At 33.8% G+C, this 15,943-nt stretch overlaps 1 protein-coding gene across 1 annotated transcript; it reads left to right on the plus strand.

Annotated features, from left to right (window-relative positions):
• Window positions 1-6,412: 6,412 nt before the first annotated feature.
• Window positions 6,413-15,536, plus strand: LOC117170055. The gene is made up of 3 exons (XM_033356574.1): window positions 6,413-6,540; window positions 10,945-11,046; window positions 14,999-15,536. Exons 1-3 carry the CDS (start codon window positions 6,413-6,415, stop codon window positions 15,534-15,536), a joined length of 768 nt encoding a protein of 255 aa, XP_033212465.1.
• The last annotated feature ends 407 nt before the right edge of the window (window positions 15,537-15,943 follow it).

The raw sequence follows: 15,943 nt of genomic DNA on the forward strand, positions 1-15,943 counted from the left end.
TTGGAAACGCGAATTGTGAACGTCGTTACACAAATAAAAATTCTTTGACTTGGTGTAGACTTGAATTGCCTCTATTCAAAACATGTTAAAGTCGAAATGTTCAACTTCAGCATGTCTCAGTTTTAAGACGGAGCCAGACTGCAATTTATATTTTGCAGAAAAGTTTCTATTTTCCTAAAGACTTATATTAATGTTTTGAATCCAAGTTTTGTGACTCCAAGGCGAGAAGCTTATAACTTCGAGTGTATACCTGTCATAACAAAAAGGTAATTCCAAATGTCATAAGAATTAATTTTTGTGAATGATTAAACAAAGTTGTATTTTTTTTATACATTATGTATATTTCACCAATTTATTTACGGATTTTCATTTTAATTTTATTTATTTGACGACGAAGCCGATAATATTCTATTTCTAATGATTCAGGAGATCCTTCTAGAAAATTGCAATTTTAATTTTTTCGATGAAAATTTTTCAGGGTTATACTTGCTCAGACCCACAAACATATGTCTCAAATCGAAGCAGTTTTACTTGGGTAATAGGCAAGTCCCGATTAGTGCACAAATTCAGATCGTAAAGTGATGTAAGCGTTATTTCCTCTTCAAGTTTGTTTATTCTAAAGAGTAGGTAAACGATTGATCGAAGCAAATAAGTAAAAGTCGATAATTTATAGAACCTAGATAATTATTAATTCACGTGAACCGTATGTAGATTTTTTGTTGAGCATTTATATTTTTTGATTTGAAATTTCTTAATTTTTTTTACAATTCAAATGTTTTGTTAAAAAGTCAACAATCCTTCATCAAACGAATTTTCGTGTAAGTAAATAAATTGCTAATGCATATGCGTAATAGATCTAGTAAAAAAAAGAATTTCGCAAAGCTGTATCAGCATTGTTACTTCTTCACTACTGTTTATTCTCAAGAATCAATAAAGGATTTACCGAATACGAGTTGTAAATGTAAGTAAAAACTCTAGTTAATACAAACATTTTCTAAATTACCAGTAGAACCCTGGAACACAAAAATTTTGTAGGCTGAAATCGCATTATTTCTCTCTCGACTCTGTTTATTCAGAAAAATAAATAAAGAATTCATCGGATGGGTGGCGAAACAGACATTATATATAGAAGCCATTTTTTTGTCAATTCTTTTGCAAACCTCTTAAAAACTTAGATTTCGGTTCTCCATTAGCTTGTTGACTAAAATTGTATGAAAATTTTCACTCAAATACAACTTCTTGTCTTCTGGAAATTCCTGAATTTTAAATGTAAGTTTAATGTAATATTAAAATTAATATGTGTGCTGAATATAGCATCTACGTTCATTTATTTATTTTCTGTTTTATTTTTTACGATTAAAGCAGAAACTACACGTCCTATCAAATGGGATTACGAAATCTGCAGATCCGTGTGGAAGCACAATTTTTCTTTATTCATATGTTTTCGTATATTTCATTTATTGCCCGAAAAATAGAATTTTTCGTTTTTCATTGTTTTTTTTGTGCGATCGAAATTTAAAGTGTCGATTCGAAAAAAATTGAATCAATGCTTGTATCAAGCGTTGTTTGATTTAAAATTTTTATTTTCGCTTGTTTGATTTCTCTTAATTTTGACAATCCGAAAAATCTAGAAAACCTTTTTTTGTCCAAAATAAGTCATTCGGATACATTGTCCAAATTTTTTAGTACGTTAGATAGCCGTATATGACGTTTTTAAATATAGAAAGAAAATTTTCTCACAAACTATCAAAATCTTATCACTTAGAATTTGTATCTAAAAGAGCTGGAAAGCAAACGTGTCCTTTCTTCTTATTTCCTTTAAAAGTATGGCCGAATAACAATCTAATCTCAGTTTTTTAAAAAAATTATCTACTATACAGACGCAGTGACGACAAATGCGACAACGAGAGACAGAAACTGTCATAAAACTGGTTTTTGTTAGATTCGGGGGGCTCGAACAAGCGCACTTTATATGCCTGCGGGGCAGCAGTAAAATAGCAGTTTATTGCACTGCGATGAGCGTCACGTAAAGTGACAACAAGGAGGAAGAACTGAGTGAGAAGTGAAAGAAAAGTAAAAGAAAATAACGAGTAGAATTTATTTAAAGCCTGTTTTCCAGAACAATAGTTCTTATTCTGCCTATTTCAGAAAAAGTATCGTATGCACTACATCAGTAAAATTGTTTTATACTCGGATGCAGTTTTACCGACCTGCCCTTCGGCTCGGACGTTAAATTCTAAATCCTCGTATAAAGTTCAACTTTGCTGCCTAGGTACATAATCTACTATTAGTTAAAAATTTGCCTGTATTGGTAGATAACTAAGACCAAATCTATTCAGAATAAAAGAGGATTCTACTCGTGAACTCGCAGAATATCTTCGAAACGAAATGTATTCTTTAGAGGGATTTGAGCTAAATCATGTATGTTTGATGCTTGCTAAATAAATTTCGTAGGAGGGAAAATTCTCTTTTCTCATAAATGAATTTTGGACTTTTTTTTAGAAAAGAAAAGTTTTTTGAAAAATTTTCTGCTTTTCTTTTGCGTTATCTTGTATCATTAGTGCACATACCATTTAAAATTGAAGTTCAAGCATCGACCATTGTAAATTCAAAATGATCTTTGGAATCGATTTTTTCCTAAATAAAAATTTTTCTACATTAAGTTCAACTTAATAATATAAAATGGATACTTATTTATGTACCCTGAAAAATGTAAGATTTCAAGAAGTTTATACTTATAAAAGTAGTAATATTCATTGATATTAAAGAAGTTGTGTTTTCATTGTTTTCCTTTCACAATAAAAAATTATAATTATATTAGTTAAAATTGCACTACATTTTGTGTCATCCTTTAAGAACTAAATTTCTTTATTTGAAATGTTATTTTTTACGATTAAAAGAAAAACTGCGCCCTCTATCAGAGAAAAATCTAATTTTTATTTTTGACCGACCAATGAAAATATTTATTTTTTTATAACACTTCGTGAAACAAAAATTAAATTTCCGACACATACCACAGACTACAGATAGGCAGATTCAATTTTTTTAATATACTGGCACTACAAAAATTACTGATAAAATCTACTTGAATTGTCTAAAATGTTCAAAGGCCTTCTTGAAATCTAAGATTCCAAGTGTTCAATAGTTTACATTTCATTGGAATTATCTCGACTTATTATAAAAAAAATGTATCAGTTGACTTTAGATTTTTAAATAGCGTTAGAAAACTAATCTGAATTAAATATTTTAAATATCACGAATACATAGAGCTCGTTCTTGTTGTCCAGTGATTGATCGCTGTTTTTAAAAGTTTAAATTGTTGATGTAGAAAAAACTTTATAAATGTTAACTTTTTCTTATTAAATTAAATGGAGATGGACAACTTTATATACCTTTTCTGCACACAGCACCTGCAATACCCCACTTACCTAGTGAACAAAATCTTCCTGGACTGCATCATTTGCCTCATTCATCCGTCATGGTGAGAATGCATGATCATTGTTTTTATATGCAACGTCCTCTCTGGCGACACTGGCCTTTGGACAAAGATATCTATGCATTAAATCATCACATACAACCTGGAGGTTATTACGTTAATATATTTATTGGAAGACAACAGTTTGCTGCCACTGTCTTCCAATTACATCTTTGAATTTTACCAAATATTCCACATGTTCATCAGACTCATACACCGCCAGGAAGAACTGAAGACACGTATAGCTCACCCTTATGACGTCTACCAATCCCAGGGGAAGATCATTTATACTCTGGAAAAGCCCATTTGCTTCATATGATGCCTTAGACATATCGATAGCGATATACTACAGTGAAAAAATGTTTACGAGGTGTGTTTAAAAAGTAAGGTGTCTTTTCAATTTTCGCGGGCTACGTACATTCAAATTTTAAATTTTTTGTTTTGTTGTGTTGGTACACTCGTCACGATCATATGTTCACAGTTTTGACTATAGCTTTTTTTGTTTTTCTGGCAGAGGCGTATAAGGTTAGAAGGGTTTGGTGTGCTCGGCGATTTTCTTCTTTCGAAAAAAATGGAGCAAAGAGTTTGCATTAAACTTTGTGTGAAAAATGAAATCCAGTGCTCTAAAACTCCTGAAATGTTGATAGTTGTATACGGTGAGTCTACTCTGAGTAATAAAAATGTGTATAAGTGGTACAAGCTGTTCCAAGAAGGCTGAGAGGATGTCGAAGACGAACCTCGCCCTGGACGTCCCAGCACGTCAACAACAGAAGAAAACGTTCAAGCAATGGAAGAACTAGTGTGGAAAAATCGCCGAATTACCATCAGGGAAGTTGCTGAAGATGTTGGCATATCGGTTGGCTTATGCCATGCTATCTTTTCGGACGTTTTGGGCATGAGACGTGTGTCAGCGAAATTGGTTCCAAAACTGCTTAATTTTGATCAAAAGATCCATCGCATGACCACCGCTCAGGATATGTTGAATGAAGTCAATGATGATCCTGATTTTCTCAAAAGGGTTATGATTGGGCATAAATCGTGGGTATATGGTTATGACGTCGAAACTAAAGCCCAATTGTCTCAGTGGAAGCATCCTGATTCTCCAAGACCGAAAAAAGCACGTCAAGTTCGGTCAAACGTGAAGGTTTTGCTCACTGTCTTCTTTGATTACCATGGCGTAGTGCATCAGGAATTCTTACCACAAGGTCGTACGGTCAATAAGGAGTATTACCTTCAAGTTATGTGCCGTTTGCAAAAGGCGATACGCAAAAAACGTCCAGGACTTTGGAAAAACAATTCGAGGCTTTTGCATCACGATAATGCACCTGATCATTCATCGTTGCTTGTGAAAGATTTTCTGAACCAAAACAGCACCACAGTCATGCCTCAGCCTCCATATTCACAGAATTTGGCCCCGAGTGATTTTTTTCTTTTCCCAAAACTGGAGAGACCTATGAAAGGATATCGATTTTCAACGATTGAGGAGATAAAAACTGCATCGCTGAAAGAACTTAAGGCTATATCACAAAATGATTATCACAAGTGCTTCGATAATTGGAAAAAGCTTTGGCACAATTGTATTATATCTGAGGAGGATTACTTTGAAGGGGACAATATAAATATTGAGGAATAAATGAATATTTTTTGAGATATCAAGATATCCTCAGAATATCTCAGTAGTGTCTCCAATTTGTGCATCAAGGATGTTTTGTAAATGTATATATTAATCTACACATCATGTATTTTTAATCACATAAATAAATAAAGTTAAATTTTGCTGTGTTGAAAAATTTCCCGCTTTTTAGGTTGACATGCTTTGTTGTGAATGTTGAACCTGTGGTGGAATAAAAGCTGTCATCTGCTATGTACTTATCAGAAATAGGAAAACAGAAAAGCACGAATAAATTCAAGCTATAAATCTGGACACCAGATTGTTTTTTTAAGTTGAATGAAAGTGCCAACCTGAAGGCTTGCCAAAATGTTCTTGAAGCAATCAGAAGATCGGCAGATTTCTGGAAAGCAGTTCACGTTTTTAAGCCAAGGTCGGTGTTGGCAATAACATTAGGTTGCAATTATGGCAGAAATTTTCGAATTGTTTGTATCCGACTGATATAGCTATCAGTAAATGTAAACCGGGGAAAGCTCCTGGCTAGGATGAGGTTCCTGGTGTTCCCGTAGGTACGTAATTTTAATGTTACCAAACATAAACATACTTTACGAGTGACTTTATTTAATGGCAAAGCAAAGCTGAATGTGCGGCATATTATTGATACTGGATCACCAAAATCATATATTACAAAACAGGCGGTGTCTCGAATCGGGTATGTACCAATCGCCGAACAGCTGTTGTGTAACTCGCTTTTTGGTGGAAAAAGTTCGGGAATAGTAAAACATAAGAAATACATAGTGCATATTTGCAGGTTAGATGACAATTGCAAGTGTAAATGTATTGCGCCAAATAAAAGAGTAATTTGTAATAAAGTTCATTTGATCACATGCGGTCCATGATGCAGTAGGATAAGAGATTTGAATAAGAATCTCACCGATATAGACGCAAAGGACGACGCTCTACCTATTCTCAGCGTGGCTGATAACGCAGGAAACTTACTGACGGGTAAGCGGCACATTTTGAAATGTGGATTAGTAGTCATTTAAGCCTTTTTTGGGTGAGCAGTGATGGGGGCTATAGACGGAAAAGAGGCCAATGATGACACTGATCCATTTACGAAAACAATGTTCTCCAACAGCCAGGTAGTAGAGGATTTATTGCATCTAGACGTGATAAGAATTGAAGACCCGATTGAGTAACGGCTGCAGGCAGATCGTAAAAAAGAGGAAAAACAAGCCCTCCTCAATAGTGTGATTATAAACAAGACAGGGCGGTATGAAGTTTACTTGCCCTGACTGAAGAACTATCCACCGCTCAGTGAACACAAAATGATGTCTATGAAGAGGCTGGAGTTTACAACGAACAGGTACATGGCGACAGATTGTATGACGTGTATGATGCTACGTTTAACGAGTGTCTGGCTGACAGCATCATGGAGCGAGTGCCTGATGCGGAGGTTTGCAATAAGGGCCATTATTTAACTCATCAGCCTTTCATTAAAGAGAACAGTGAGACGGCATGAAACTTAATAAGTTTATCAACTTATTTAACATAAATTTACCCAACAGAACCTGACCTCACCTAACCTGAATTAACAGAAATTTATTGAACTACACGTAAAGCTCTGGAAGCATATTTTCCCAGTAGCAAATGTGTGCTACATCGAATGGGTCAACTCGAGCCTAACCTGGAAATAAATCTAACCTAACCTAACCTCACGAAACACAATTAAACTGATTGTGTTGTCCCGTTGTGTTTGCGGTACCGTTTGAATCAGCTGGGACTGATTCTGATTTTATGCACGCCATATTCATCATCTTTTTCGTCATTTTCATCGGAATCATCAGAACTATTTTCTGTTCGATCACTGGTTTCACTACCGTTTCCATGACGTTGACTTTCAACTTCCATTTTATCATCTTCTAAAGCAGTTAAGACATGTTATACGGCCCTTTTTCGATTTCTCAGCAGCACCTAAATCCGCGGATGCGAAGAGGAAATCCCCATCGCTCAACGATTGTTTGAAAAAGGGGCTGAATCTCATCGAGCTCATCTCGTCCATACTGCTGCATTTCGTGAAGCAGCTCATCGTGTCTATGATTCTCTAGGTTTTTACAGCCCGGCAGTGCTTTGTTCGCGACTTTTGTTGCAAGAAGCTTGGGCTCGAAAGTCATCGTGGGACGAAGAATTGAGTGATGAAATAAAACTTCGATTAATTAAATGGGCCGATAATTTAAGAGAGCTCGGTAAAATCAAAATTCCCTGATGATTTTTCAGCCATATAAGTGATTGCGATAAAACCTCGTATCTCACGTTTGCCGATGCTAGCCAAGCGGCTTACGCGACAGTTATTTTTTTACATGTCAAAGCCGGCACCGGGATAAGAGTACATTTTGCACAGGTCAAAACAAGCGTCGCCTCGGCTAAAAAGGAAGGTACAGATGCGCGCGCGAGTATAGCGTGGTTAGAGTTGCTTGCAGCAACTACCGGGGCTCGGCTTACACGATCAGTTTCGGAATCGCTTACACTGAAAACTATAAACGTTCATTTTTGGAGCGATTCGACTATGGTTTTAGCGTGAATTGAGCGAGAAAGTAATTGAACAAAATTTCTTTCAAATCGCCTAAAAGAAATAGGTAATTTATAAATCCCGATCAATGTAGACATGCACCAGATTATTTGATCCTCGCCGATTTGTCGTCACGCGGGTGTAGCATAGATCAACTATTAATTTTTAGATGGTGGGAGGGGCCGTACTGGTTGATTTTGGGATCTGAAAATTCTTCAGCTAACAATTGAGGATATAACTAGCAGAAAGTGAAAAAAGAACTGAAGAAATCAGCTCAGAAGGTTAGTGCGTTATTATCTTTTTCGAATGAGTCGTCGATTGTAAGGTTTTCGAGTTACAAAAAAATAAGACGAATATTAGATTGGCTTTGTAGATTTCGCTATAATGTGAACAGATCAGTAAATTCACGCGCTAAAGGGGACTTATCCTGATAGAACAAATAAGTTGCTGACAATGTATTGTTAAAAAGCATACAAGCTAAAGCTTTCAATTCTAGTGAAGAGATCGAGAGAATTATACATCTGCAACCTTTTAGAGATGAAAATTAGCTCTATAATTTTTGAAAATCATGTAAAATCATATCATGCCAGAGTAGAATTTTTAGTAAATTATTTGAGATACAAATTTTGGATTATTTGAGTGCCGACAAGCGATTAGAGCCGTTATAAATAAATATACTAATGGCGGTACTCATGATTAGAAAGCTCCCAGTTGCGATGATTGTTGAGGTAGTGGGCGTAGATTTCACCGAACCGCCCTATCTGAAGGCAGGTCAGAAGGCAGGGGTATGCTCATTTACCAGCGCCGAATATAGAGCCGTAAATTTACAATTAGGGACTTTACTATTAACTGTTACCTTTTTAATGGCTTTACGACGTTATTTTGCGCGGCAAAGTCGGCCAAGAATTATATACAGCGACAATGGTACACATTTCGTAGGTCTGAATAATATGCTGAAAACGGTATATTTTGAAAGATTGGCTAGTATATCGGCAACGAAATAAATCAAATGGAAATTCAATCCCACGACTGCAGCGTGGTGGGGTGGTTTTTGGAAACGCCTTATTAGAGTGATGAAATGATTATTACGACGAACGCTTCAAAAATTGTGTTTGAACTATGAAAAAATGGTCACAGTACTGTTACACTGCAAGACCATTATTAATTCACGACCTATAACTTTTATGCTGGAAAATATGCGGGACGCAATTCTGTTGACTCCATCGATGCTCCTACACGAGATAAAGAAAGTGGATATTTTAGATTTGAATAATGTTAAAGGTAATCGTCTTAATAAGATATATGAATACCATCTAAACATTAAGGAAGTCTTGAGACGTCGTTTTGGGATTGAATATTTAGGGGCGCTAGTGCACAAAACATGTAAAATGAATTCTAGAACTTCTCCGAATGTAAATGATATTGTAATTATAGAAAATGAAAATTTTACGTTTGGATTGGCCCTTAGCGCGAATCAGAGAGCTTATCGCGGCAAAGGATGGCAATGTTTAAATAGTGCGTTTACGTACAGCCGACGGTGAGCTCGTGAGACGTGGCCAGCATTGTCGAGATGAGAATAAGCTTTCTGCCTTTCTGAGATTGACCGTAGAACTCCTTTTTCGAAAAACCTTCTTAGAAAGGGGTTTAAAGATACTCCTAAAGAAGGCACAGGGAAACGTCAAGATTAACAATCTTTTGTAAAGAGCATTGGGGAGTCGGCAACAGGCCGATGACATCTGCGATTTGGCTATATACAGACTTGAGAAAAATTCAGGTAACATTATAAATAAGAAGTTACAGCTTAACTTTGGGCTAGAAAACTTTTGAGTCGGGGTGCGAGAGATCCGACAGCGTTAAACACGTCGCGACCGAGTGCATCTCGAGCAATAAGTCTTTTAGTGAATTAAGTTGAAAAATGAAACATGTGGCACAGACGGAAGAGGCTTTGGCCTTTAGAAAGTACAGATGTCGCGACAAAGACTGATTAAACTAAGGAAGAGAACATGCTTTAAAATGAAAGTACGCTGTAAATGTTTAACTATTATATGGACATCAAAACAAAAGTCGGGAATATGTATCTAGAGGAGCGGACCGCACACCAAGGTCAAAACTTATTTCTCTGAAATCAAGTAAGCTGAGTACGCTGCGAGACTGTGCGCATAGTGGGTGAAGAAATCGAGCAGACCGATGGATGAGAAGCAGTCACACTTACCAAGGTGGCTTTTTTTGATTATGAACTCTTTTTATCTGCAATTAGATAGTCTTTTAAAAAAATCGCTTTTAAAATTAATTAAGTTCAATACGCCAGAATTCTGTTAGTGTTAGGCGCTACTGCTGATACTTCGTAGGCGAAAATGTATTCTTTTCACTGGTCACAGAAATAATATTGATCAGACCCTTAACCCTTTCCACTTCTTCGTCGGGGGTTGGAAGGCACCCCTGTGATCAGCGACAAATAATCAAGGTCACACTCGCAACTTTTTCCACACGTGATCAAAGATACTCACTTTTTCAGAAATTCATTTTGTAAATTTTGCGTATTAGCTAAGATAAACAAAGAAGACATGTTTTACATTCGAAAATGCCACTGTTTTATTGGAAAATTCAACAGTTTTGTTTGAAAATCAAGCTACATGAAATGTAACCTATTAGCTGGAAAATGAACTTTTTCTTTTGAAAGTCATAAATTCGGGTAGAACATTCATGTGTTGTATTGAAATTTTGTCTTCTTAGATTGAAAATTAATCTTAGGTTTTGAAAAATCATCATTTTATTAAAGGATTGCAATATTTCGTTAAAAATTAAAATTTTTTAAATGAATACTAATGGTGGAAAATTCCTTTATTTTTTATTAAATAATAACTTTTAAAACTAAAAATGTAACTACTCTATTTTTGACTGGAAAAATATATTTTGATTTGAAAATTTAACTACTTCATTGAAAATTCGTTGTTCTAGGCTTAAATTCAAATTCTTTTTTAGACTTCTCATTCATCAGAAATTCTACTTATTATAGAACAACAAATTACAAACGCGAATTGGAATCGGCGTTAATTGGCGACCACCGATTGGTGCAGAAATTCAGATTAGTAAAAGATCTAGTAATTACCAATATTTTCCAAATAAGTAGTATGCTGAGGAAACACAAACATATTATTGACTGAAATCACGTAAGATCTCGTTCGACTCTGTTTATTCTGTACAATAAATAAAGCACTTATCGGATGAATGGCGAAACAGTTAGCATATTTTCCAGCTATTTTCTTGTCAGTTCTTTCTCAAACTTCTTAGAAACTTGTACTTCTGTTATCCATTAGCTTATTCACTAAAATGGTATGAAGATTTTCATTCAAATACAGCTTCTTGTGTTTGGCGGATTCCTGAATTTTTAACGTAAGTTTAATGTAATATTAAATTAAATATATGTGCTCAATATGGCATCTATTTTTTCAAACATTGGAACTCAACAGCTTACAAAAAAGCTAGCAAAACTGACTCGAATTTTAGGTTTACATGTCTTTTGAAAAATATTTATTATTATTTATTATAGCCTGTCTGTAAATTATGATATCCGACTTTCAATGATTGTGAACTAAAGTAAAAATTAGAGGCCTCGTTAAAAATGACGTTAAATCAACAATAAAAAATGTTTGCTCGCTTATTTCCTCTTCTATTTCTATTTCCTGATTTTTTCAGATGCGTCTGCATTCTAGGATTTATTCGGTCAAACAGTTTTCTGTATAATTAATAAGTCTCGGAATAAGTTTAATATTCTTGCAGACAAATACTTACATTTTTTAATTGAAATATCAAGTTTAAGCGCTCCTGAGATGAGCGTCTGTTGTATCTGACGCTATGCGCTCGATAATATGTTGACCTGGTGCTAATTACTCGATCTTTGTACTTCTTTTATATTTTAGCTCGCACATTTCTAAACTAAAAAGTCAAACCTTTGGAAACTCAAACTTAGTGATAGTTTAATTTTGTACACAGTTCGGTAAGGTCTATAATATATTTAGCTTGATTAAATTATATAAATATGACATTTATTTATGTAACTCGCTCTAGGACTGTTTAATGACAGATATTTCAAAATAATCTGCAAATTTTATTTGTTTAAGATTACCTTAACGTTTCTTCTCCTGAAAACTGTATCATTTCAATAAATTGGTTCGGTCACAATTCACAATATTCATTGATATTAAAACATATATGTTTCACGATTCAAATAAAAAATACGCACCTTAACAAAAAATAAATTCGGGAAAATTTGTAGCTTTTTTCTGGATTTTCAACTGTTGTCTAATAATTATTGCTTGGCTTGTTTCGCATTACCAAAAAATCGAATATTCGAATTTTCGAGTACTATAGTTACCCGTTTATGAAGTTTTTAAATATTGAAAAAAATGGTTTCACAAATTTGAAAATTGTCTTTCAAAATGTATCATCATACAGACGACAATGACAACAAGATCGACAAAGACACACAGAAACTGCCGTAAAACAGGATTTTTGTTAGATTTGGGGGGGGGGGGGGGGTCATGCACAGAAATTCAAAGATATACGAAATCTCATTTCGATTCGTGAACGATTATTAAATTTATAACTAATACCTTAATATTAACTAATTTATAATTTATCATTCATAACTCAATATTAAATTAATAACTTGATGCTACCGGAAAAATTTCATTTCATTAGGCCCCACCAATAAGATCAATTTAGGTTTCAATCTTTGATCGGAAAGAGAATAATTGAAATATTTTATAAAGAATATGATTTAAAGCATTTGACTTAAATCAATAATTATAGCATTACTTACCAGAAAAACCCGGAAATGATAATGATAATATTTAACTGTTTTATCTGTGAATAAGTTGGTTGATACTAAATTACAAAATAATTGTTTTTCAAATTCAAATTTAAGAATTTTCGAATATAATTTAGAAAATTAGTTCATTTCAATTTTGCCAATTTCAAAATAAAGCTAAGCTAAAAGTTTGATTCCTATATTTTGGACTTGCATATTTTGTGGTTTGAAATTATTATTTTTCAGTTGAAAATTCGCCTCTAATGGTAGATAACTAAGACCGAATTTATTTTAAATAAGACAGGGTTCTCCATTTAAAGACGCAGAATCTCTCGGGGACAAAATATGTTGTTTTTTGAAGGAAATTAGGCGATGCGTATTTTTACGATTTGCAAAAGGAGTATTTTCTAAAAAATCTTATTTATTGGAATTCTTTTGTTTGCTTTTCGAAACACCCAAATTTTTCATTAAACCTCCTCTAAGTTTGTGCAAATTTCTTTTTGAACTCGTACATTGATAATGACGATATCATGTATGTTTTATGCTTGCTAAATAAATTTTGTGTCAAGGAGAATTGTCTCCTCTTATTATTGAATTTTTGGAAATTTCATATTAATTTTTACAAATAAAGAAACTACGCTTGCAGTGAAAAAACAAATAAGTAACTAGAAATATGTTTGTCCGACTAATAGAATTTTTCCTTTTGATATTCTCTTTAGAGAAGGTATTTGATTTGTGTAAAATTTGACCCCCCTCCATTTTTTGTAAAATGTCTACGTTTTGAGACAATTGTAAAACTTATCTATGATATTGGCGTTTAGTACCCTCTTTTAGTGTCAGTTCATGAAGAAACGACAAAAGTTGCAATAAAACATTAATTAACAAAATTTTACTAAATATTACTAATTTTTTTTAACGATACAATTAAACTACGTCTGCTTTAATACTAATTTTCCATACACACTCCAGACTGTAGACAGAGATATTTAATTCTTTTTTTATAATACTAGCTTAAAAAAATTACTCATAAAATCTAATTAAATTGTATAGAATTTTGAAAGGCCCTCTTAAAATTTAGGATTTCAAGTGGTAAATAGTTTACAAATAATTGGGATTGTCTCAAATCTTTATAAAAAAATATTCCCAACGTGCAGGCAACTTTTCATTGCGCGCTGTGCGCGCGGCGCTTCGTTCCGAGTTTGATCGCGCCTGGAGCGCGCGGGATCGCTCTCGCGCTTTGCGCTCTTTTTCGTACATTAAATGCGTACACTTTAAGAAATTTGGATTTATATTTCTTAATCTATTGAAAATTTTGTTTTCCTCTTTTGGAAATATTTCAAATTTGGGAAAGCATATAACTTTTTGAATTTGCATTAATTTTCAAATTTTATCAGTATAACTTGCAAGTATTCTTGTCGTGTATCAGAAAATGTAACAAAAATTTGTAAATCTCATGAAAAAGTTGTAATTAAATTTTAAAGAAGCTCTTGACTTTTTATCTTATCTATGAGAAACTTTGACAACAATTTTAAAATTGTAAAGAAGTTTTTTTTTTAATTTGAAAACGCTTCATATTTTTTAATTTCGGTAGAAATTATCTGCTTAACAAACTTAAACTTCATTTTGAAAAGATTAAGAAGTTTGTTAAAGACTCATTCGCTTGGAAAAATCCTTTAAAAGTAGCGTAGCTGTAACATTCAGGTAACCATACATACAGACATACAAACAGACAGAGACACTAGATATCGAAAAGTGTCACCCAAAATTTCGCCTCTTTTCTCGACCGCATGAATTTGATACCAAATTGGTTGAAAGAATAGCTTGTCGTGATACTGGAAAATAGAAAAAATTTCAAGTTGAGAGTAGCTTTTTTTTAAAGAGATACAACCAGTCAAACTTATCAGCTAACTCTAAAAGGCACTAGTTCTAAAAGGTAAGACTGGAAAATCTACAGAAACTAGATTTTGAAATTTCTTTATTGCGCTTTTATTGTAGCATTAATTAATTGTGATTAATAAGAGATATTTACTTGAATAACTAATAATACTAATTTACATTATTTATTTGGGCGAAAAATTACAAAATCTATGAAAAAATTTGTTCGATAAATGATACTCATAGTATTTTGTGAGATACCGAAGACAATGTCAATCGCCAAGTTTCATTCGTCATTCGTCCAAAATAAAACCTATGCTCACTTTCATATTTCCTCCACTTCAAAGTATTATCATGATCTTTCATTTAAACTAATTTCGAAGCAATTTTACGAGGTCGGGAAAAAAGGCGAAAAAATAGGGTTTTTTGGGTCACTCTTTGGATGATTGCATTACACTTTTTAGAATGAAAATGTAAAAATGTGTAAATTCACTTCTATTTTTTGAATGGCATTGAAAAACTACTTTCAACGAAAAATCTTCAATATCATGAATTCCTAGAGTTTATTTTTTCTGCCCAGCGAGTGTTCACTGTTTTTGAAAGTTGAAGTTCTTGATGTAGAAAAAACTGTATAAGTGTTGTTTTTTCTAACAAAATTAGGTGTAGATGGACAACCCAATGGAATGCACTGACCCATTTACCTGGAGAACCCCTTTTGCGTGGAAGACCTCATTTACCTACAGCACTTAATTTTCCTGGACAGATCCACTTGCCTCATTCATCCGTCATGGTGAGAATGCATGATCACTGTTTTTATATCCAACGTTTTCTCTGGAAACGCTTGCCACATGAACTAGGCCGCTATGAACTGAGTCAACATGTAAACCCTGGGCGTTATTACGTTGATATATTTATTGGAAGACAAGATTTTGGAGCAACTGTCATTCAAATAATGCTTGGGATGTTGCCACATGATCCGCATGTTCATCAGACTCATACACCAAAGGAAGCTTTTATACATATAGGAGATGGCGACTTTTATATAGCTGATCAGTTTGAACCCTTCAATGTAAGGCTACATGAGAACAATCATTATAATAGTCTTGGCCGAATCAATTATCTACCCACTAACCACATATACGTCGCAACGCCAGGAAGAACTGAAGACACCTATAGTTCACCCTTGCGATGCATGTAGAGCACAGGGAAGATCATTTGTATTCTGGAACAGCCCACGTGCTTCACATGATACCTTAGAAATATTGAGAGCTATATCCTAGTGTGAAAAAATTTTAATATCCGTTGGATATTCTCAAGATACCTTAAAATATCTTCCGAATATCTGATTAGTGTCTCTAATTTATGTTCCAAAGATGTGATGTAAATTTAGATATATTAATCTACACATAATGTATTTCCAATCACATAGTTAAAAAAACGTATTGTTCATCGAAATAGCAATCAGTTCTTTGAAAACATTACAACATGTTGTTAAAAACTCTTTCTTCTTTAAATCGCTTTTCAGTTGCAAATTCAACTATTTTATTTTCAGAAAAAGCTCAATTTTGCTGAATTAAAAATTTCTCGCTCTTAAACTGTACATGC

This window comes from Belonocnema kinseyi, chromosome 3 (assembly GCF_010883055.1).
Source record: "Belonocnema kinseyi isolate 2016_QV_RU_SX_M_011 chromosome 3, B_treatae_v1, whole genome shotgun sequence".
Classification (NCBI taxonomy): Eukaryota; Metazoa; Arthropoda; class Insecta; order Hymenoptera; family Cynipidae; genus Belonocnema; species Belonocnema kinseyi.